The sequence below is a fragment of the Ornithorhynchus anatinus genome, chromosome X1, assembly GCF_004115215.2.
Source record: "Ornithorhynchus anatinus isolate Pmale09 chromosome X1, mOrnAna1.pri.v4, whole genome shotgun sequence".
Taxonomy (NCBI): Eukaryota; Metazoa; Chordata; class Mammalia; order Monotremata; family Ornithorhynchidae; genus Ornithorhynchus; species Ornithorhynchus anatinus.
Window position 1 is genome coordinate 88,511,979 of NC_041749.1, and position 22,306 is coordinate 88,534,284.

The following is a 22,306-nucleotide window of genomic DNA, read 5'->3' on the forward strand; positions in this document are numbered from 1 at the left end:
GAGGAAGACCAGAGGGGGAGGGGGAGGGAAGGGGGAGCAGAGGGAAAGGGGGGGCTCAGTCTGGGAAGGCCTCCCGGAGGAGGTGAGCTCTCAGTAGGGCTTTGAAGAGGGGAAGAGAGTTTGGCGGAGGTGAGGAGGGAGGGCATACCAGGACAGCGGGACGAGATGGTCCAGGGGTCGACGACGGGAGAGGCGTGAACGGGGAACACCTACTATGTGCTAGGCGCTGTACTAAGCGCTGGGGTGGATACAAGCAAACGGGGTTGGACACAGTCCCCGTCCCACGGGGGCTCACAGCCTCAATCCCCATTTTACAGTGAAGTAACCGATGCCCGTCTCCTTGCTGTGTTTACTCGTCTGTCTCCCCTAATTTAGACCGTGAGCCCGTTTGGGGGCAGGGATTGTCTCTGTTGCCGAATTGTATTTTCCAAGCGCTCAGTACAGTGCTCTGCACACAGTAAGCGCTCAATAAATACGACTGGATGAATGAGACACAGACAAGTTAAGGTAAGAGAAGTTAAGCTGTCCATTTTGCTACTGCCGTCAATGTTACGGCTGTTGCCGCGCACGCCGGGAAACGGAAAGTTGGGATTGAGACCCCCCTTTGCTTGCATCGACCCCAGCAGCGCTTAGTACAGCGAAGCAGCGTGGCTCAGTGGAAATTGGCCGGGCTGCGGAGTCAGAGGTCATGGGTTCGAATCCCGGCTCTTCCACTTGTCAGCTGTGTGACTGTGGGGAAGTCACTTCACTTCTCTGGGCCTCAGTTACCTCATCTGGAAACTGGGGATGAAGACTGTGAGCCTCACGGGGGACAACCCGATGACCCCGTATCTCCCCCAGCGCTTAGAACGGTGCTCGGCGCATAGTAAGCGCTTCACAAATACCAACATTATTATATCGATTAGACTGTGAGCCCGTCGATGGGCAGGGATCGTCTCTATCTGTTGCCGAATTGTCCATTCCAAGCGCTTAGTGCAATGCTCCGCACATAGTAAGCGCTCAGCGTGGCTCAGTGGAAAGAGCACGGGCTTGGGAGTCAGAGGTCATGGGTTCGAATCCCACTTGTCGGCTGTGTGACCGTGGGCAAGGCACTTCACTTCTCTGGGCCTCAGTTCCCTCATCTGGAAAATGGGGATTAACTGTGAGCCTCACGTGGGGCGACCTGATGACCGCGTATCTCCCCCAGCGCTTAGAACAGTGCTCGGCACAGAGTAAGCGCTTAACAGATGCCAACATCATTATGAATAAATACTACTGAACAATGAATGAATGAGTAGGCGCCGCACCGATACCACAATTATCCCCGCCCACGTTCCGTCCACGTGACGAGGGGACGTCATCACGCGGTATTCATTATTCATGAGGTTTCCCGGGCTCCGCGGGGTCACGTGAGCCCATTTCGCGCGAAAACCGTCCGAGGAAGCAGAAGGAGCCGTGCGGCCATGGCGGTGAGCGGGGACCGGGGGGGAGGCCGACGGCGGGCGCGCCGGGCCCGGGGAGGTTGGGGGGGGTCGCCCGGCGGTACCCTGTCTCGCTCAGGGGAGGCTCACCAAGCCGCCGGCGATTCCTTTTTCGATCTCTGCCCCCTCCCCCCAAAGTGGGCCTTTCTCTCCCCTGCCTTGCGATCCAAGCTCGGGTTCCCATCAGTTTGGCAGCCCCATCTTTCCCGTGCCGAACGAGGGCAGTCCCGTAGGATTTCCTCCAGCCGTCGTGGTCGGCCCCTTTCCAGTTCCCCGAAGAGTAGAAGGAGGGACTCCGATCCAGGGCCAGCCGAAAACGCCCCTCCCGCCTGTGGAGGCCGGGATCGAACCTATTGATTGTGCCCGCCCCCCCCCCCCGCCTCCGTTCTATTGTCCTCCCCCGAGCGCTTAGCACGGTGCCCCGCACTCGGTAAGCGCCCCGGAAATAGCATCGATCGCTCGATTTCCCTCCTCGGGGAGAGGTGGGGAGAAACCGAAAGCCTCTAGGCCGCGAGCCCTTTGCGGGCGGGAAACGTGTCCGTTTACGGTGGCGTCGCACCCTCCCAAGCGCTCGGTACGGTGCCCGGCACCCAGCGAGCGCCCAATCGTTGAACGAAAGGCCTCGGCCCTCCGCGAGCTGGCCCGGGCCGCTCAGTAGATACGATCGAACGGATGGATCTCCTTGGTCATTCGGTCGTATTTAGCGAGCGCTCAGTGTGTGCGGAGCACCGTGCTAAGCGCTTGGAACGAACAGTCGGGCTAACGGATAGAGACGATCCCCGCCCGCCCCCGGGCCACGTGGGCCACCCCCGCTGACCGTGCCGCCGGCCTCTCTGCAGGATTCCTCGGAGCCTTCCAATGCCACCTCCAGCCCGGCTGCCAGGTACCGGCGCAATGGGGATGCCCTGACGTCCAGTCCCGGGCGCAGCTCCCGCCGTGGCGGGATCGACGCCCTGACCTCCAGTCCCGGCCGGGACTTGCCCCCCTTTGAGGATGAGTCGGAGGGGCTGCTGGGGACCGAAGGGCTCCCGGACGAGGAGGAGGAGGAAGATGCCGAGGAGCTGATTGGCGATGGGATGGAGAGGTAAGGGGGCCCTGGGAGAGGCAGAGCTGGGCTGGAGCGGGGAGAGGTTGCGCCACCCGCCTTGGGGCATCCGGTGATGCCCGAAGGGAGGGCGTTCTGCGGGCAGCCAACGGGAGAGGCCCGAGCGGAGAGAGCACGGGGTTGGGGAGGTGAAAACCTGAGGTCCGATTCCGGCACCGCCACTTGCCCGCCGTGTGAGCTTGGCCAAGTCACCTGACTTGTATGCCTCAGTCCCCTCATCTGGAAAATGGAGACTCCGTACCTCTTCTCCCTCCTACGTAGACTCCGAGCCCCGTGTGGGACAGGGACTGCCCGACCTGATCGTCTTCTGGCTACTCGGAAGCAGCGCGGCTCAGTGGAAAGAGCGTGGGCTTCGGAGTCCGAGGTCATGGGTTCGACTTCCGGCTCTGCCACTTGTCAGCTGTGTGACTGTGGGCGAGTCACTTCACTTCTCTGGGCCTCAGTTACCTCATCTGTACAATGGGGGTTAACTGCGAGCCTCACGTGGGACGACCCGATTACCCTGTATCTACCCCAGCTCTCAGAACAGTGCTCTGCACATAGTAAGCACTTAACAAATACCAACATTATTATTACTCCAGAGTTGAGAACCGTGCTCGACGCATAGTGAGCGCTTAACAGTTATCAGAAAGCGCGTCCCTCTGGGCAGATGCCTTACCGATTTCTCGGTTCCCCGTTTAGAGAGCGGGGAAATTCTGTCCGTGTGCTGGTTGTCAACCCCTTCCGGGGGACAGGCTGCAGCCAACAGGCCGTTTGCCCCGAGTGAAGTTTCGCCGTTGAAGCGTCGACCCCAGTTCAGCTATGGAGGGATAGATCGAGTCGTGGGTCGTGTGTTAAGGGTGGGATTTTGCACCCCCCAAAGGTGGATCGGGTTTCCTGGGCTGACTCTGCCTGCGTGCGTGCGTCTGTCTCTCTCTCCAGGGATTACCGTGCTATTCCCGAGCTGGATACCTACGAGGCGGAGGGGCTGGCTCTGGACGACGAGGACGTGGAGGAGCTGACGGCCAGTCAGAGGGAGGCAGCCGAACGGGTCATGCGACAGCGGGACCGGGAGGCGGATCGGGGCCTGGGCCGCATGCGCCGAGGACTCCTCTATGGTATGGGAGGAGGGGAGGTCCCCCCCTCTGGCTAGGGAGGTGGACGAACCCTCTCTAAGTTCAGCCTGCCCTTGCCCGTTTCTGAACCGGGACTCTGGTCTAGGGAGAAGTGCTCTGGGTTGTGGGACAGATCTTGGGAGCGCAGATCCCGGTGGGGGGGGGCGTGGTGACTCTTTTCTACCTGGGAGACTCAGCACCCAACCTCTGTCCGCCCTTTTTTTTTTTCGGTGGGGGTCGGGCCGGGGGGAGATCCAGACCCCGAGCAGTAATGCCTTTCTCTTCGGATAACCAGAGGGTTGTCGGACTCTTGATGGAAACTCTCTCATGTTGCCCCTGGTCATCGTGGGGGCAGAGGCTAATAATCGGGAGGGTTGGAAGAAAGTTGGGGGGGGGGGTAGTACGCGATGATCTTAAAAGCATAACGGGTAGAGGGCGACAGAGTGAGAGTGGCACACCACCGGCAGAAGTGACCCATCGTGAGGGGGAGAGAGGTCAGTGCCCTCATTCTTCTGCTCCGTGTGGCCCCCAGACAGTGACGAGGAGGAAGAGGGCCGGCCGGCCCGGAAGCGGCGCCTGGTGGAGAGGGCCACGGAAGAGGGTGAAGAAGAGGAGATGATAGAGAGTATCGAAAACTTAGAAGACCTGAAGGGACACTCTGTGAGGGAGTGGGTGAGCATGGCAGGCCCGCGGCTGGAAATCCACCACCGATTCAAGAACTTCCTGCGCACCCACGTGGATGGGCATGGCCACAACGTCTTCAAGGAACGCATCAGTGACATGTGCAAAGGTGTGGGTCTGGGACCATCCCACTGTGCACACTTGCTCTCTGTCTCTCTCTCTCTCCCTCCCTCCCTCCCTCCCTCCCTCCCTCCCCCTGCCTCCCCGCCCACGTGGAACTCCATCAATCGGTGATATTTGAGTGCTTGCCGTGTGCAGAGCACTGGACTGAGTGTTGGGGGGAGTACGACAGAGTAAATAGACACGATCCCTGCCTTTGAGTGGGCCCGTAAGGGGGACCGAGGCCATACTGCTACCCTCCCCGCACTCTGGAGGTGGATGTCTGGGACCGGATCGTTGGGGGACAGCTAGGCGTTAAGGTGGTCCACCGGGTATTTCGCGTGGCCGAGAGGAGTTGGAAAAACGCTGCTTGTGCCCACGGGGCCAAGGAGATGCTGGGGGGCCGGGGATCCTGCTAGCCACCTCTTTTCCCTCACCCCCATAGAGAACCGCGAGAGTCTGGTGGTGAATTACGAGGACCTGGCAGCCCGGGAGCACGTCCTGGCCTACTTTCTGCCCGAGGCACCAGCCGAACTGCTGCGCATCTTTGACGAGGCCGCCCGCGAAGTGGTGCTGGCCATGTACCCAAAATACGACCGTATTGCCAGCCACATCCACGTCCGCATCTCCCATTTACCCCTGGTGGAGGAGCTACGCTCTCTCAGGTGAGGAAGCTGGGGGTCGGAAGGTCCCGTTTGAGGCAGTAGATCCGAGGAGTCGTTTGCCACCCTGTGAACTCCCGCTAGTGCTCTGCGAACTTGCAGCGCTTAGTTCGGTGCCTGGCACATAGTGAGCGCTTAACAGATACCATAATTATTATTAAATGCTACTCCGGCCTCTGTCCTATACTGCCGGAAGCCCTCTGGAGAAAAGCGGAACCCTTGAGAGACCTAGAGTAATAATACCACCACAGATTTGTGGAGCGCTTTTTATTTTCCCACAGCCCTCTTTACTTACCTGGTTTTGTCCTCAACAACATACCTGCTTTATTGATGAGAAAACAGAGGCAGAGAGGTTAAATGATTTGCCCAAGGTCAAACAACCAGCTAGCGGTAGAGAGGGAACTCAGGGCCCAAACCATCAGAGAGATGAAAAATCCACACTTCGGGGGACATAGTCTTTTTAACAATGGCAGTCCCTTTCAGAGAGCCCAGATTGTAAGCTCCTTGTGGACAGGAAGCATGTCACTTGATTGGTCTCTGGTTTTTCCAGTTGCCTTTTAGAGTACAGTGCACTGGACCCAGTGGGCGCTCAATAAATTCTACCAGTACTACAGTCAAGCAGCATGAGCCCTCAACCTTTTTTATAGATACCGTACCTGCGATCTCAGGGTTCTCTCTGTAATACTCCCCTTCTGACCACCTCTTCCCCGTTTTACCCTCCCCTTTCCGTTCCCCACACCCGGAAGAACGCTCACTGATACCAGAACAGGTGAGCGGGGCTCCCCGGAAGGGGGTAAAGGAGACGTACCCAATTTCTACCCATGTATTCTTTCCCCCTGCTTAGTACAGTGCTCTGCACACCGTAAGCATTTGATAAACACCGTTACCACTGAGTACTACAAAGAGAAATTTCTGCAGATCGCTGCCATCATTTACTCCCTGCAGTTTGTGCTTCTGGGGCTCGGGTCAGAGTTGGCGACTGCAGGAGCAGCTTCTCTCGGCACCTGCTCTGCTGCCGTTCTGCTTTTTGCCGGACTTCCCGGAATTCTCTCGGCGGGGAGACCGGCAGAAGTTGCCGCCGCTATATTGCGGTACCCCTAGGGAAGTTTGAAGGCCTCTGAAGGAGCAAATAGGTTATTCTCAACTTCCTTTTGTGGCGCAGCAAACATTCTGGTGGTTTCAAAAGGGGCTCGGGCCGGGCACCGCCTGTGTTCTCTAAAGTACCGGCAGTGGGACTGGTTTCATCGTGGCCCTGGTTGGAAAACACTTTCAATCGTATTTACTGAGCGCTTACTGTGTGCAGAGCTAAGTGCTAGTCTACTAGAGTTTTCTGTCCTTCCAGGAATTGGGATGCCAATATAGATTGTGGGGCGGGATGATGGGGCAGTTCCTCTAGGGGGAATCAGGTAATTGGGTTCTAAAGTTAAAGTCCTGCAGTTCCTTTAGGCGGGAGAATGGGTGGGGGTGGCAGGCGAGAGAGACACAGACAGACTACTGAGGAGGCAAATCTTGGCAAAATGTGGGCTGGCACAAAGGGGAGACCTCGAGCAGATGGCCTCTACGATCCATGTGTCTGATCTTCCTCCTGCAACAGACAGCTCCACCTGAATCAGCTGATCCGGACCAGCGGGGTGGTGACGAGCTGCACGGGAGTCCTGCCCCAGCTCAGCATGGTCAAATACAACTGCAACAAGTGCACCTTTATCCTGGGACCCTTCTGCCAGTCTCAGAATCAGGAAGTGAAGCCTGGCTCCTGCCCCGAGTGTCAGTCGACAGGCCCCTTCGAAGTGAACATGGAAGAGGTGAGGAGTCACGCCACCCGTGGGCAGCCCTTGGCCGTCCTCATTAGAGAGCACGGCCGCATGCTGCCAGGTCTGAGGGGCAGGGCCAGCGCGGGCCCATCCTGCTTCTCCCGGTGCACCCGGGAGAAGATGAGCGAGAGGGGTTTCATAGAATCCTGGAGCTCAGAAGGTCTCCTGGTCCAGCCCCCTGCCTCAACGAGGTCTCCTTTCCCAATCACTATACACGGGGATGAGTGTTCCCCCGAAGCGACAGGGAGAGGGCATTCTGGGAGGGCTTGTTCTGAGCTCCCGTGGTGTCCCCGGCAGACCATCTACCAGAATTACCAGCGCATCCGAATCCAAGAGAGTCCAGGAAAAGTGGCCGCGGGCAGGCTTCCCCGTTCTAAGGACGCCATCCTCCTCGCTGACCTGGTGGACAGCTGCAAACCGGGAGATGAGATTGTGAGTGAGGGAAGGGGAATGCACGATGAGCCCTTTGGAGATGGATTGATGTGACGGTGGGGCGAGGAGAGAACATCAGTGACGCAGGTCAAGCGTGGTCCAGTAGATTCAGATATAGTTGTTGCACGGGAACCCAGAAGTGGTCTATTTTTGATTGTTTTAGAATTCTTTTTTCAAACTATACGGCAGGGAAGAGTATCGAAAGCCAAGGACAAGAAGCATCGATCGATGTATTTAGCTGATGAAAACTGCTGATCGGTTCTCACTCGATTTAGTGAGACTTGTGTGGGGTGATAACAGATTGATTTTTCTTTTTTAGTCTGATAATATCTTGAGTTGATGGAGAACTTTTATTTTTCCAAAGCACTTTCATGTCAGTGGCCTCATTTTATCCTCACAGCATCCCTGGGAGATAGGGAAGAGTGGTTGTCTTCATGTTACAGATAACACTTGTGGTATCTGTTAAGTGCTTACCGTGTGCTAAGCGGGACGGAGACCAGGTATTGAATCCCCATCTTACAGATGAGGTAACTGAGACACGGTGAAGTTAAGCGGCTTTCCCGAGGTCACACAACAGGCAAGTGGCAGAGCTGGGTTTGGAACCCAGGTCCTCCGACTCCCAGGCCCATGCTCTTTCCGTTAGGCCAAGCTGCTTCTCTAAATAATAATAATAATGATGATGATGGTATTTGTTAAGCGCTAACTATGTGCAAAGCACTGTTCTAAGCACTGGGGGGGGGGCGGGGCATACAAACTGATCAGGTTGTCCCACGTGGGGCTCACAGTCTTAATCCCCATTTTACAGATGAGGTAACAGAGACCCAGAGAAGTGAAGTGACTTGTCCAAAGTCACACAGCTGACAAGTGGCCGAGCCGGGATCAGAACCCATGACCTCTGACTCCCAAGCCCGTGCTCTTGCCACTGAGCCACGCTGCTTCTCTGGGTGAGAAATTAGGTACAGAAAGGTCAAGTGACTTGTCCAAAGTCAACGCAGCAAGCCTATGGCAAAACCGGGGCTAGGACCCAGGTCTCCTGACTCCTAGACCTATGTCCTTCCCACTAAAGTATGGTTTTTTTCCATTCTCCCTCCCTCCCTCTCAGATGCTCTCCCTGTGGTACCCCAGTATCCCACGTGGATACCACTGGGCAAAACGAGGGGGGAGAGGGGGCGGAGACAAGCACCTTGGTTTGGGCAGGGGAAGCCTGAATCCTAGACCTGTCCCTGCCATTGACACACTTGTTTATCTTGGGCAGCTTACCTCACCACCTCACCAGTGCGTGTCTCAGTTTCCTGTTCTGTAAAATGGAGTAAGAAATGTGTGCTGGAGACCCAGCTGGGCAGGGGAAGAGTCTGGTCCCAATCTCATGCCACGTGGAGTGAACTGCTAATCTCTTCCTCCCTCCTTCCCTCTGGACTGTAAGCTCATTGCGGACAGGGAATGTGTCTGCCAACTGTGGTGTATTGTACTCTCCCAAACACGTAGTACAGTGCTCCGCACACAGTAAGTACTTAATAAATGCCACAAATCCATTTCTGACCAGGAACTGACAGGGATTTACCACAACAACTATGACGGCTCCCTCAACACCGCCAATGGCTTCCCCGTCTTTGCCACCGTCATCCTGGCCAATCACGTGGCCAAGAAGGATGACAAGGTAGCTGTCGGGGAGCTGACCGACGAGGATGTGAAGACCATCATTAGCCTGTCCAAAGATGAGCAGATTGGGGAGAAGGTGAGTATGGAGCCCAGGAGAGGGTGAAGGCCGCTTTGGGAGGTGAGGAGCAGGCTGCTTTGGGGTGATCCCATTCTGTAGTCCCCAGCCCAAGCAGCACGGGATCCGGAAGGAGAGGCGGGGCCGGGGAATGGTACAGGCCAACTCCGACTAGCCTGTGCCCACTTCGTGGAGCAGAGCTCTTTCTGGCGCATAGAACTGTTAGAGACTCTCCGTCAATCAGGGAGAAATCCTGCCCCACAAAGCCTGAGGAGGAGCTGCAAAAAGGGAAAGTGTTTAGCAGTGGAGAGGGTGCATGCGTAAGCTAATTGTCTGAGAGTTTGAATGTTTGGGTCATAACCCTATCTTGCTGTGTGCCCCAGAGTCAGTTCAGTCTCCCGTTCCTGATTTCGTTTCCCATTGGCGCCTCCTAAGCTACAGGGATGAATGAAAGCCTTCTCAGGGAAATTCTGAGATCTCGGGGATAAGCTGTGTAACCATACTGGACTTGCCGTGTCCCTGAGGCCCAAAAGGGCAGAGACGTTAGCCTCCACTGACTCCCTGTTCCTCTCTCCAGGTCTTTGCCAGCATTGCCCCCTCTATCTACGGGCATGAAGACATCAAGAGGGGCCTTGCCCTCGCGTTGTTCGGAGGGGAACCGAAAAACCCAGGTGAATAAGGGTAGAGCGTCGTGTCAGATGGTGGTCTCCTAGAGAGCCCGTTTCTGGGTCCCTTCTCTCCACCCGGGAGCTGAGCCGGTGAAAAGGCTCGCAGGGTTTGCGAGGATGCTTCCAGATTGGGGAGACTGTGTTTAATGCCCGGGCAGCGTCCGGTGATGGGACCTTACGGTCGGCCCAGCACGAGGCCGGACTCAAACTCAGTCGGGTTCCGACCCTTCCCGTGCACCCGAGGTTTCAGGCCAGGTGGGGATGGGATTTTCAGTGGCTGGATGACCCCCTTCCAGCAGCCTGCAGGGCAACCACACCTGTATGGGTTGAAAGCGAGCCCCTACATCCCCGTGCGGTTCAGTCCAGGCTCACTTCTGGATCAGATCTGGTGCCGGAATCCGGAGGCCACCCGCGGGCCGGGCACAGTTCAGACCTGAGGATTTCCGGTCCAGGCAGCGAACGTTGCCCAGAGCGACCTGATTAATCTGAGGCCGGCCCCTCCCACCCACCCTCTGAGCTCCCTTCTCCTTTCCCTCCAGGTGGCAAGCACAAAGTGCGGGGGGACATCAACGTGCTTCTGTGCGGGGACCCCGGCACAGCCAAGTCCCAGTTCCTCAAGTACGTGGAGAAGGTGTCCAGCCGCGCCATCTTCACCACTGGCCAGGGGGCCTCCGCCGTGGGTCTCACCGCCTACGTCCAGCGGCACCCGGTCAGCAGAGAATGGACCCTGGAGGCGGGGGCCCTGGTGCTCGCCGACCGAGGAGTGTGCCTGATTGACGAGTTCGACAAGGTGAGCGCCGGGCCTCCCCGGGTCGCCGGGGGACTCCGGGCGAGTCGGCCCGGCTGCTTCCGAGCCCAGGGCGATCCAGCTGCCAGTGGAGAGAATTATCCAGAGGGGCTGGCTGGGCCCAGCCCCCGTAGGCTCCATGGGGGTGGGGGTCCGGGCTAAGAGGGGAACTTGGCTGTGCTGCAGATGAACGACCAGGACAGGACCAGCATCCACGAGGCCATGGAGCAGCAGAGCATCTCCATTTCCAAGGCTGGCATCGTCACCTCCCTCCAGGCGCGCTGCACCGTCATCGCCGCTGCTAACCCCATAGGTACCAGGCAGCCGGTGGAGGGAAGGCTGTAGCTCTCCAGGCGCAGGGTCTGGGGGTAGGGGCCAGAAGCCCCAAAGAGCCACCCCAGGCGGTGCTTAATTTGGAGCCAAAGCGGAGTCGGGCCTGACGTGATTGCGTCGTTTTCTTTTCCTGACTGAAGTGGCGTGACCCGGTCCAGATTAAGCCCTGACCTCAGGTTAAGGTGACTCTTACCCCTCCAGCAGGCTGATAGGTAGAAGAAGGTCTTGCCTCCTGAGGCCCACCAGGCCGGGCCCAAAAGGGGGTACTCCCCGGCCCTCTCTTCTGGTGTCCGAGATGGAGGAAGATGGTGACCCTGGGAGGCAGCAGGGTCCTCGGGTTCTCTGCCCAGGACCGGTTGCGGTGAGAGAGACAATTCTGCTCCACTTTCCTCCCTTTCTTAGCTTCAGCGAGGCCACGGCCGGTTCAAGGCCCATGGGCCGACCAGCTCAGGATCCTCTCTCCCGAGAGTGGCAGCGGGATGCTCGGAGGAACCGTGTGGCGGTTGCCCTGCTGGACCACATCCTCAGAGGAAGGGGAAGGCCCTCTGTCTGCCCCGCTTCCTGGAGGGTGCCCCATGTGGTGATCGGATCCGAGAGGGATCCCGTCCTTTTCTCTTCAGCGTCTCTCTTCAGCTCTGCAGTCGCCCCTAATGAGGGGGCTAGAGAGATCCCAGCTGAATCAGCTTCGCCAGGCTGGGAGAGCTGGACCCCATCGGCTTCCTTTTGTGCCACAGGTGGACGCTACGACCCGTCGCTGACCTTCTCGGAAAACGTGGACCTCACGGAGCCCATCATCTCCCGCTTCGACGTCCTGTGCGTGGTGAGAGACACCGTGGACCCTGTACAGGTGCGGAGTGACTCGAGCCCCAAGAAGCTGCAGTGTGCCCACGGGCCTGGAGGGCTTGGGCAGTGCAAGGGAGTGGAGGCTGGGCCTCCCCACCTCCCCCCAGGCTAAAAAAAGTTCGGGGCTACGGAGGGGGATGCGAGCGGGCAGAGGAGTCGGGGAGAGCTTTCTGCCCAGAGACGAGGAACAAGCCAGGGAGGGAACCGAGCCACAGGCTGGGGTTGTGGTTGTCCACAGCATCCTCTTATACCCCTCTCGCATCAGCCACAGCCTCTTTCCCAGCTGCTCCTTTGCAGTTAATCCGTTGACTGACTTGCCGAGAGCCGGGCAAGGGAAGTGGAAAGTGACGGTGGCTTGGGACAGGACGGGGGTCTCCCTCCCCCCGGGCCTTGGAGAACCGCCACGGCAGCCTTTTCGTTGTCCTCCCCTCAGGACGAGATGCTGGCCCGCTTCGTCGTCGGCAGCCACGTCAAGCACCACCCCAGCAACAAGGAGGAGGAGGAGGTCGTCAACGGGAGGGACCCAGAGCCGGCCCTGCCCAACACGTATGGAGTGGACCCCCTCCCGCAGGAGGTGCTGAAAAAATACATCATCTACGCCAAGGAAAAAGTCCACCCCAAGCTCAACCAGATGGATCAGGACAAGGTGGCCAAGATGTACAGCGACCTGCGAAAGGAGTCTATGGTGAGGGTCCTGAGGGGAGGGGGAAGGAGGATGGGATGGGATGGGATGCTGTGCTGCTCGGCAGGCATATCGGAAGAGCCTGTGGTTAGGCCTTTGGAGGCCTGCTAATTTGTGCTGAAGGAGCAAATGGGGCTGCCCATCAAGTGTGGGTGTTGGGTCTCATCGGTTCCCCTCCTTCAGAGAGACCCTGTCTTCTGTGGGCCTCATGGAAGAGGGAGACTGTAGTGAAGCTCCCATTTTCACATGGTCTTCATTCATTCAATAGTATTTATTGAGCGCTTACTATGTGCAGACCACTGTACTAAGCGCTTGGAATGAACAAGTCGGCAACAGATGGAGACAGTCCCTGCCGTTTGACGGGCTTACGGTCTAATCGGGGGAGACGGACAGACGAGAACGATGGCGATAAATAGAGTCGAGGGGAAGAACATCTCGTAAAAACAATGGCAACTAAATAGAATCGAGGCGATGTACATTTCATGGTCTTCTTGTCCTCTGCACCTCACCTGCCCCTGGGAGGGCCCAGCCTAACAGGACACTCTGGGGAGCCACCCCCCCCCCCCCCCCAACCCACCACCAACCAAAAAAACCCCCCAAAACCTCTTCCAAGTCCATTTAGGCCCTAGAGAGAGAAGACAACTGTGTCCTCTCCGTCCCCCTTCCATCCCCGTCCCCCCCAGGTTAAGGAACGGTGGGCAGCCTCAGCAGTAGGTTGGGGCTTCTGGCTCTGAGTGACAGGGACTTGGCTTTCCAAGGCTATTGTCCTGATGTTGGGCCTGAAAGTCTGAGGATTATTCCTGAGGTTGGAATCCTCCCTAAATACTTTATACCTGCTCTCTCCCCCTACCGTACCAACTTGAGAAATAGGGTTAAAATTGCCCAGGTTTCAGAGTTCTTTGTCCTTCGAGTTCCAGGATGCCGGGGGACCTAAAGGGAATATAAACTGAAGCATGCCTGGACTGGAGCATGAAGCCCAAGGGTTTAAAATGAGGGAGAGGAGCCAGGGGGTGATGCAAAGTTAGTGGGGGGTGGGGTGGGGGGCTAGTTGCTGGATTCTTCTCCCTGTGCCTGATAGTTTCTCTCTCCCTCCAACCCCTCCCCAGGCCACCGGCAGCATCCCTATCACGGTGCGACACATTGAGTCGATGATCCGCATGGCAGAGGCCCACGCCCGCATCCACCTCCGGGACTATGTGGTGGAGGATGATGTGAACATGGCCATCCGGGTGATGCTGGAGAGCTTCATAGACACCCAGAAGTTCAGCGTCATGCGGAGCATGCGCAAGGTGAGGAGGACGTCTAGAGGAGCGGGCGGGGGGGTGGGCCTGCCCTCTGAAGGAACCTGAAGAGGCCGTGGGTTGAAGGGGTGGTACACCAATAACACGAATACCCCGGCACATACCCTTCCCCCTTCTGCCTGACCCTCAGCGGGACGACCACAACAGTCGTTCTTGATTTCCCGGCCTCCGTCCCAACCTCTCTGCGGGGGGCCATTTGGATATTACTCCCGTTCCTGTGGTGGAGGGGAGTGCCGGGTGCGGAGAAGAGGGCCACGGGCAGCGGAGGACGGGGGAAACTGGTGGCCAGAGGGGGTTGAGGGGGCCGCTGGATGACGCATGGTTCGATTTGGACATTCCACCCTTCTCTTGGCTCAGACCTTCGCCCGCTACCTAGCGTTCCGGCGGGACAACAACGAGCTGCTGCTCTTCATCCTGAAGCAGTTGGTGGCGGAACAGGTGATGTACCAGCGCAACCGCTACGGAGCTCAGCAAGACACCATTGAGGTGCCCGAGAAGGATCTGGTGGACAAGGTAGGGGCCAAATGGGTGGTACTCAGCTGGGGCGGGGGGTGAGGGGGAAGGAAGGGGCCCTTCACGGAGCACCTCCGATGCTTTGACGCCCTGGCGTTTCATCCTCTACAGGCCCGTCAGATCAACATCCATAACCTCTCGGCCTTCTATGACAGCGAGCTCTTCCGGATGAACAAATTCAGCCATGACCTGAAGCGGAAGCTGATCGTCCAGCAGTTCTGAGACCCCCGCCTGCCCCCGGCCCCCGCAGCCAACCTGGTTCTGTGGGGGGCTTGGTCTGCCAATAGACTCTAAATTCAGCTGCCCTTGGAGGGACAGGGCTCGACCCCTGGCCCCCACAGCCTGGTCACTGTAGTGATTTGACTGTGACTAGGGGAAGGTTGTTGCTGTTGGGAAGTGAAGTTGTGAGTTCATGTGACCTTTTCTTCTTTCTTTGATGCCCACACTCTGTGTCCACCTATTCACTGCCTGGGTTCGGTCCTTTCCTAAGCAGCCTACGCTCTGAAAAGGTCCTGTCAGTGGGGTTTAGAGTAGAACGGCCATAGTGAGTGAGAGAGAGGGAAGAGGCAGTTGGGGGACACTGACCCAAAGGTAGTTGGCCCCAGCCCGCTCAGACAGTGATGAGAACTGCTGCTCCCTCTGTTAACCAGCCCTTCAGCCACCCTCCCTGGACTTCCCGGCCTTTAGCAGTTCTGGGCTCAAGGTGGCTTTTTGCCACTCCTGGCCTAGCAAGCAGGTGACACTGCAGTCTCTTCTCAGAGAACCCCAGTGGCTGAGCGTCTTTCCTTTTGTCTGCCGTGCGTCGTGGGTTTAAGGATAGAGAACTGATGGGTCGAAGGACCGGGCTTTGTGCTAAACAAGCCCACCTGATTGGCTGGCTGGCTTCCCCAAGCTTAAAATGCAGTATCGTTGTTGCCTGTACGCTCTAACCATCCGCTCGAGGAGCAAGAAGAGAGGCGCCGGTAGCATCATGCGGGGCGTGATTTGCTGCAGCAACTCAGCAATGAAGCTGATTATGCAGCCTGCCTCACTGCTTCCTTTTCCCTCCCTACATCCTACACCTGTCCCTGTTGTTCTTCTCTTGCCTCTTTCCCTGCTTGTATATTGGATCATCACCTCTGATGGAGCGCGCGCGCGCGTGTGTGTGTGTGTGTGTATGTATGTATGTGTGAGAGAGACATATTCTTAAATAAAGTTGCTTTTTTCAGCACTGGTGTCTGGGTTTAGGAGCTCCCCTGACCTGCTTGGGAGGTGGCCCTGGGTGGCAGACTCATTTTGCGTTGACTGGAACTTTTAGGTCCTCTCAGGGTCGCTCCTGGAGAGTTTCCGGGACGGGAGGGCGGGGGGGGGGTCAAGCAGAGGCATACCCATTCCGTTCCTAGCTTGGGCAGTGGCTAGAGAGTGGAAGGCCATCCGCTACAAATCAAAACTCACCTGTGCTGGGCAGCAGCGGCATGGGAGAGAGTCAAGGGTGGAGACTCAAGATTACTGCCGGGAAGGAGGCGATGGTAAACGACTTCCGTATTTTCTCCAAGAAAACTCTATGGGTACACTACCGGAACGAGTGCGGGTGGAGGCGGGGCGTTCTGGGAGAGAAGTGTCCATGGGTCAGATGACTCGACAGTACAAGACGAGGAGATGATCTGGGTTTTTTTGTGGCCTTACCCTTAGGGCGCTGTTTACTCAGGGCACTGTTCCAGGTCAACTGAAATTAAGCGGTTAGCTCTGTCCCTCATTTACCGTGCGACTGAAGGCCAGGTGCTTAACCTCTCTGGACGTCTTGTTTCCACAGAAGCAAAATGGAGAGGAGTTCTCAATCCCTGGCTGAAGAGTATCCCCCCCCCCCCAAACACACACACACGATTGTCCATTAACCTGCTCTAGAGGGAACTTGGGCTCAGATCATCGCAGTGGAATCTGCTCAGATGCTAACCCAGTACAGTTTAGGACCTTGGATTCCTACTCAGTTGGGCCCTGGTTTTCCAGCTGGTTCCTCCCTGAGCATTTCATCCCCAGGGCAGACTTCGCAGACCCCCTAAGGGAGTCAGAGCACCCGGGAAGGGGTGGGGAAAGATGATCCCCTGCCCCTTCTAGGACGCTGGTGCTCGGCTGTATTTTGGGGGCCGTCCCTCCCGGGAAACAGGAACTTCATCTCCACAGACTGGAAATCAGGAAGCCCAAGTCTTAACTCCTACCCCGATTCCGCAGCCGCGCCGGTGGGGGGGCCAGCCGACGGCAAGCCAATTGCCAGTTGCTCCCAGAGGGGCTGTACCCACTGACCTGCACACCGAGTAAATGAGCACACAGGCGGCACAGCGCACGCACACGGGCCGTGAGTCACATACGCCTCGCCAGCCAGCCGTTCTCCACCCACACTGAGACGCGGTCTCTTTCCCATGGAGACCCACACGCTCTGGAGTAAGGACTACGTGCCCATAAGAGTAAATGAAGATAAACACAGGCTAGGCACGCACCCATCTGCGCAGCCCGCCGCCTCCCGAACTTCCGGAACGCATCCAGGTCCCTGGTGTGGTGTGTCCTTCAGGACACCCAATTCTAACAGCAACCCCGGGTACCGGCAGAGCCTGGAGATCTGGCCCTCTGCCCGGCTCTGCTGCTGCTCTCCCCTTCCCAGGACCCAGAGGCTGAGCGGGGAGTTGGTTGAATTATTCATGGCTCTGGGAGCTTACTTCTGCTGAAAGATTAATGAGAAGTGAGACCCCTGCGAACTCACCCTGCCGGGCCCCAACCGAAGCCTGTCTGCGGAGATGTGGGTGGATCCTGAATGATTTTACATACGCTTCTCTAGCCACTGCTTGGGGTGCTGGGAGCCACAGACAGCTGGAGTGCAGGAGAGCGTGTGTGCTCCGGGGTCTGTGAGTTTGGATACTTGAAACTGGGTCTGTGGGCCTGTGAGGGGGCTTGGGTGTGAACCCTGAGTAATCCCAACCTCGGGCCACCATCCTTTCATTGGGTGTCTGGGCTGGGTAGCTGGGGGCCGGGGGGGAGGGGGGTGTGTGGGGGGGGGAGGCGGGGGTTCGCCAGGGACCCTTTGCTGACTTCAGTTGTTACCAAGGGGTGGGAAGAAGGGGGGTTTAGCAGCTCCTCGGAGGGGCAGAGCTCCTGGGTTTATAGCCACCTGAATCGCTGAATGAGAGCAGTGACCAGGAAAGTGTGAGGGGAATGAGAAAGGAAAAAAGGAAACAAAACAGAAAGGAAAGCCAAAATGTAGCAACCTGCATGCTGGCTCGGGCCCAGGAGCCCTCTCGTGGTGATTGCTTCAGGCTCGGCTTTGCAGCAGCCGGGCCCCGGGGTCGGAGACCCAGGCGTCCGTCCGCTGTCCCGGGTGGGCTTCCCACCCCCTGCTGATTGGGAACAGTGAAGTACCTCTAAAGCATGAGTGTGCCCGGGTTCCCCCTTCCTCCTGCCCCCTAAGCTGTTTGTACTGATAATTCTGGCTGCGGCAAGCTACCTGAGTGGGAGAGCGAGTTGTGGATCGCCAAGCAGAGTGGATGCCAGCTCCAATTTTTTTTAGAGGGGGAATCTGTTACTGAACCGTACTGTACTGTACAGGCACTGTACTGAGACTGGGATGGATACCAGCTAATCAGGTTGGCCACAGTCCATGTCCCACATGGGGCTCACGGTCTCAATCCCCATTTGACAGATGAGGTAACTGAGGCACGGAGAAGTGAAGTGACTTGCCCACGGTCACCCAGCAGACAGGTGGCGGAACCGGCATCAGAGCCCAGGTCCTTCTTACTCCCAGGCCCGTGCTCTATCCATTAGGCCACACTGCTTCGCCATCATCCTCCTTATCAAAAATCCTCAGTGCTGTGTGTCTACTCTATGGAGAACACGCAATGGTGAGCAGCGTGGCTCAGTGGAAAGAGCCCGGGCTTGGGGGTCAGAGGTCATGGGTTCTAATCCCGGTTCCACCGCTTGTCAGCTGTGTGACTTTAGGCAAGTCACTTTACTTCTCTGTGCCTCAGGGACCTCCTTGACTCGTCCCTCTCGTTCACCCCACACATCCTATCCGTTACCAAGACCTGCCGGTTTCACCTCTACAATATCGCCAAGATCCGCCCTTTCCTCTCCACCCAAACGGCTACCTTACTGTTACGGGCTCTCATTATATCCCGGCTAGACTACCGTGTCAGCCTTCTCTCTGACCTCCCTTCCTCCTCTCTCGCCCCGCTCCGGTCTATTCTTCACTCCGCTGCCCGGCTCATCTTCCTGCAGAAACGATCTGGGCATGTCACTCCCCTTCTTAAACAACTCCAGTGGTTGCCTATCGACCTCCGCTCCAAACAAAAACTCCTCACTCTAGGCTTCGAGGCTCTCCATCACCTTGCCTCTTCCTACCTCTCCTCCCTTCTCTCTTTCTACTGCCCACCCCGCACGCTCCGCTCCTCTGCCGCCCACCTCCTCACCGTCCCTCGGTCTCGCCTATCCCGCCGTCGACCCCTGGGCCACGTCCTCCCGCGGTCCTGGAACGCCCTCCCTCCTCACCTCCGCCAAACTGATTCTCTTTCCCTCTTCAAAACCTTACTTAAAAATCACCTCCTCCAAGAGGCGTTCCCAGACTGAGCTCCCCTTCCCCCTCTACTCCCTCTGCCATCCCCCCTTTACCTCTCCGCAGCTAAAGCCTCATTTTCCCCTTTTCCCTCTGCTCCTCCACCTCTCCCTTCCCATCCCCACAGCACTGTACTCGTCCGCTCAACTGTATCTATTTTCGTTACCCTATTTATTTTGTTAATGAATTGTACATCGCCTCGATTCTATTTAGTTGCCATCGGTTTTTACGAGATGTTCTTCCCCTTGACGCTGTTTAGTGCCATTGTTCTTGTCTGTCCGTCTCCCCCGATTAGACTGTAAGCCCGTCATAACGGCAGGGACCGTCTCTATCTGTTGCCGACTTGTTCATCCCAAGCGCTTAGTACAGTGCTCTGCACATAGTAAGCGCTCAATAAATACTATTGAATGAATGAATGAACTGAAAACGCGTGATCGGATGGGGTCGGCTCTGTCTGTCCTAGCCTGCCCTCAAGAGCTTGTGTTGCTGTGGGGACAGAGGGGGCTGTGGCTAAGACCCCCATTTCCTCAGCTCCCCCTCCCCGCCACCTCGACCCTACTCTTTCCCTTTGCTCTACCCCCACCCCGCCCACAGCACTTGTGTATATATGTGCATATCTATAATTCTATTTATTTTTATTGATGTCTGTTTTACTTGTTCTGGTGTGTGTGTGTGTGTGTTTATATACATATATATATATATATATATATATATATATATATATATAATTCTATGTATTTATATTGATGCTATTGGTGCCTGCTTACTTGTTTTGATATCCGTCTCCCCGTTTCTAGACTGTGAGCCCGTTGTGGGCAGGGATCGTCTCTATCTGTTGCCGAATTGTACATTCCAAGCGCTTCGGATAGTGCTCTGCACATAGTAAGTGCTCAATAAATACGACTGAACGAATGAATGAATACTCTGTGCCTCAGTTACCTCATCTTGATGATATTTGTTAAGCACTTCCTATGTGCCAGGCCCCCTCTCTCAGGGTCGCACCTGGAGAGTTTCCAGTACTCTGCCAGTCTCGACTATGGGAGGTAGAGTCGAGCAGAGGCCTGTCCATTCCATTCCTAGCTTGGCCACTGGCTAGAGAGTGGAAGGTCATCTGTGACAGGTCAAAACTCAACTGTGCCGGGCAGCAGTGGCATGGGAGAGAGTTAAGGGCGGGGACTCAAGTTTACTGCGGGGAAGGAGGCAGTGGTAAATCACTTCCAGATTTTTACCAAGAAAACTATGGATACACAACGTGCCAGGCACTGTACTAAGCGCTGGGGTGGATACAGGCAAATCGAGTTGGACACAGTCCCTGTCCCATGGGGGGCTTGCAATCTCGATCCCCATTTTACAGATGAGGGAACTGAAGCACAGAGAAGTGAAGTGACTTGCCCAAGGTCACCCAGTAGACGAGTGGCAGATCCAGGATTAGAACTCATGACCTTCTGACTCCCAGGTCTGTACTCTATCCAGCCCCACGTAGGACAGGGACCGTGTCCAACCCGATATATCGATCTCGGCGCTTAGAACAGTGCTTGACACATACTATCATCATTATCATTATTATTATTATTATTTCAGGATTCCAACTAACTGCTCCTCCCTTCTCTGCCCCCCAAACTAACTTCCCTTGTCTCCCAGTTTATCTTCGATCAAGCTTCGCTACACCCGTCACGCAGTATACAGTGCTTTCTTCTGCTCATGTTTTTGAAGGGACCCAGCCTCAAACAACTCTGAATGCCCTTCTTCATTTCTCACTCTTCTAAAAACCTATTTCCTCCAGGAAGCTTTCCCAGGTCACCTCCCTCCCCTAGCTCCTATTATTCAGACCATTCCAGCTGCCCCTTATCACTTATGTACGTAGAAGTAGATGATCAAAAATTCACAAGCCATAGGTCTTGCCATCAGCAATATGAAGGTTTGGGATTTTTACGTATCTGAGCTACCCGAGGCCTGACAGAGTGTTGTCTGGCCAATGCGGATTCTCAGTGATCTCTGTTTTTAATATTTGCAAAAATGTGTGCATGCTATAAACAATGAATGAACATTGACTGAAATTTCTGTAGGGAATTTAGGAGAGAAGGGGAGAATAAAAATAGTGCCACAGTTGTATTCTGAAGTGGCTTAAGAATTTTGGATGTTCATGAATTTCAGATGGGAAGATTTTTCATCTCCAGTGTGCTCGCGTCTCCGTAAACGAAATGGCTATGTTCTATTTCTGTCATATGTGTTTTTATGGATCTTTTCTAGGTTTATATGCTCCTGTCACTATCCTTCATGTTCCCTTCACTTTGCAGTTGTGCTTCTCTACGTCTGTGACTGTCAACCAGTTTTCTCCTGAAACCTTCAGAGTACAGGAATATAGTTTCTAAAACAGGTTGAAACCTGTATATATATATATATATATATCTATATATATATATATATGTAGATATATATATATATATACATATATATGTAATACACATTTCTATTACTTATGCATTTTGTTGATGTTTGTGCTTATCCTATTTTCCCCATTGCAAGATCTTTGATGGTAAGGACCATATCTTTTCCATTCTTTCATCTAGCTAGGGCCTTGGCTGATTTCTGCGCCTTGCTTTCGGCAGCAGCAGAAGTTGAGAGGTGGTGGGGCAGGGCCCCCTTGTAAGCATGGGGCCAGGGTTTGTCAAACTGAACTGTCCTTTGGGTGGCCCTGCAGTACTTCTCTGCCTTCAGTGGGTGTTTAATATTTACCTTATGCTTTACTGACCGTGAGACCGGTTTGTTATAGAAGGATGTTTCCTGAGGCAATCCACGTTGGCTTTTAACTGTCAAGACTGTCTCGATGTCCCTCTCAGAATCACCAGACATCTCTTCCCTCTTGCCAAAGGTCCCGGCGATTCAAGCAAGAGTCTTCCATAGCTCTTCCAATTAAGCCAGTCAATGCTCAGGCCTGAGCTTGTCCCTAGTACTCGGGGTTGCCGTGGAAACCGAGAACGGGCGGCCGCACTTATTAATCATCTTGGTGGCCTTGGGGTTGCCATGGCAACGGCAGCCGAGAACAGAAAGGAGCCCGTGGCAAGTGGCTGAAGAACCTCGGGAGCTAGGGTTGGCTACTGAAGGCTTAATCCCGCCCCCCTTCGGCGCTCATCAAACTCTGTCCTTTTAGCGGATGTCCAAGATGTTTGCTGGCTCTCGTGGTCCATTTGGAGGGCTAGATGCAGTGGGGATCCTGGGCCGTGGCCATTACAGCTGGGGTACACAAAGCTGGAGACCAGGTTAGGGGAGCTGCAGGGTACAAGCAATGGGATAGCTGCCTTGGGTGAGGGGTTAATGGAGTGGTATTTAAATAGAACTCTGGGTAAACTGAGGCGCCCTGAAGGATAAACCACATTAGAATATTCTCTGGCTCTAGGTCCATAATGGATTCATCTATTTCTCTAGCTCGTGAGCTCGCTCTGGGCAGGGGAAGGGTCTGTTAATTCTCTTGTAAGAAGCAGCGTGGCTCAGTGGGAAGAGCACGGGCTTTGGAGTCAGAGGACATGGGTTCGAATCCCGGCTCG

At 55.8% G+C, this 22,306-nt stretch overlaps 1 protein-coding gene and 1 non-coding gene across 2 annotated transcripts; both read left to right on the plus strand.

Annotated features, from left to right (window-relative positions):
- The first annotated feature begins 1,365 nt into the window (after positions 1-1,365).
- Positions 1,366-15,395, plus strand: MCM2 (minichromosome maintenance complex component 2). The gene is made up of 16 exons (XM_001518378.4): positions 1,366-1,448; positions 2,300-2,544; positions 3,487-3,662; positions 4,192-4,449; positions 4,885-5,104; positions 6,696-6,903; positions 7,210-7,344; positions 8,888-9,079; positions 9,636-9,729; positions 10,266-10,516; positions 10,700-10,826; positions 11,581-11,693; positions 12,123-12,374; positions 13,478-13,660; positions 14,030-14,185; positions 14,297-15,395. The coding sequence occupies exons 1-16, from the start codon at positions 1,443-1,445 to the stop codon at positions 14,405-14,407; spliced, it is 2,727 nt and encodes a 908-aa protein (XP_001518428.3). The 5' UTR covers positions 1,366-1,442; the 3' UTR covers positions 14,408-15,395.
- A 4,350-nt stretch (positions 15,396-19,745) lies between these two features.
- LOC114807066 lies at positions 19,746-19,883 on the plus strand. The gene has a single exon (XR_003755119.1). It is a non-coding gene; the product is annotated as a small nucleolar RNA SNORA7 (small nucleolar RNA).
- The last annotated feature ends 2,423 nt before the right edge of the window (positions 19,884-22,306 follow it).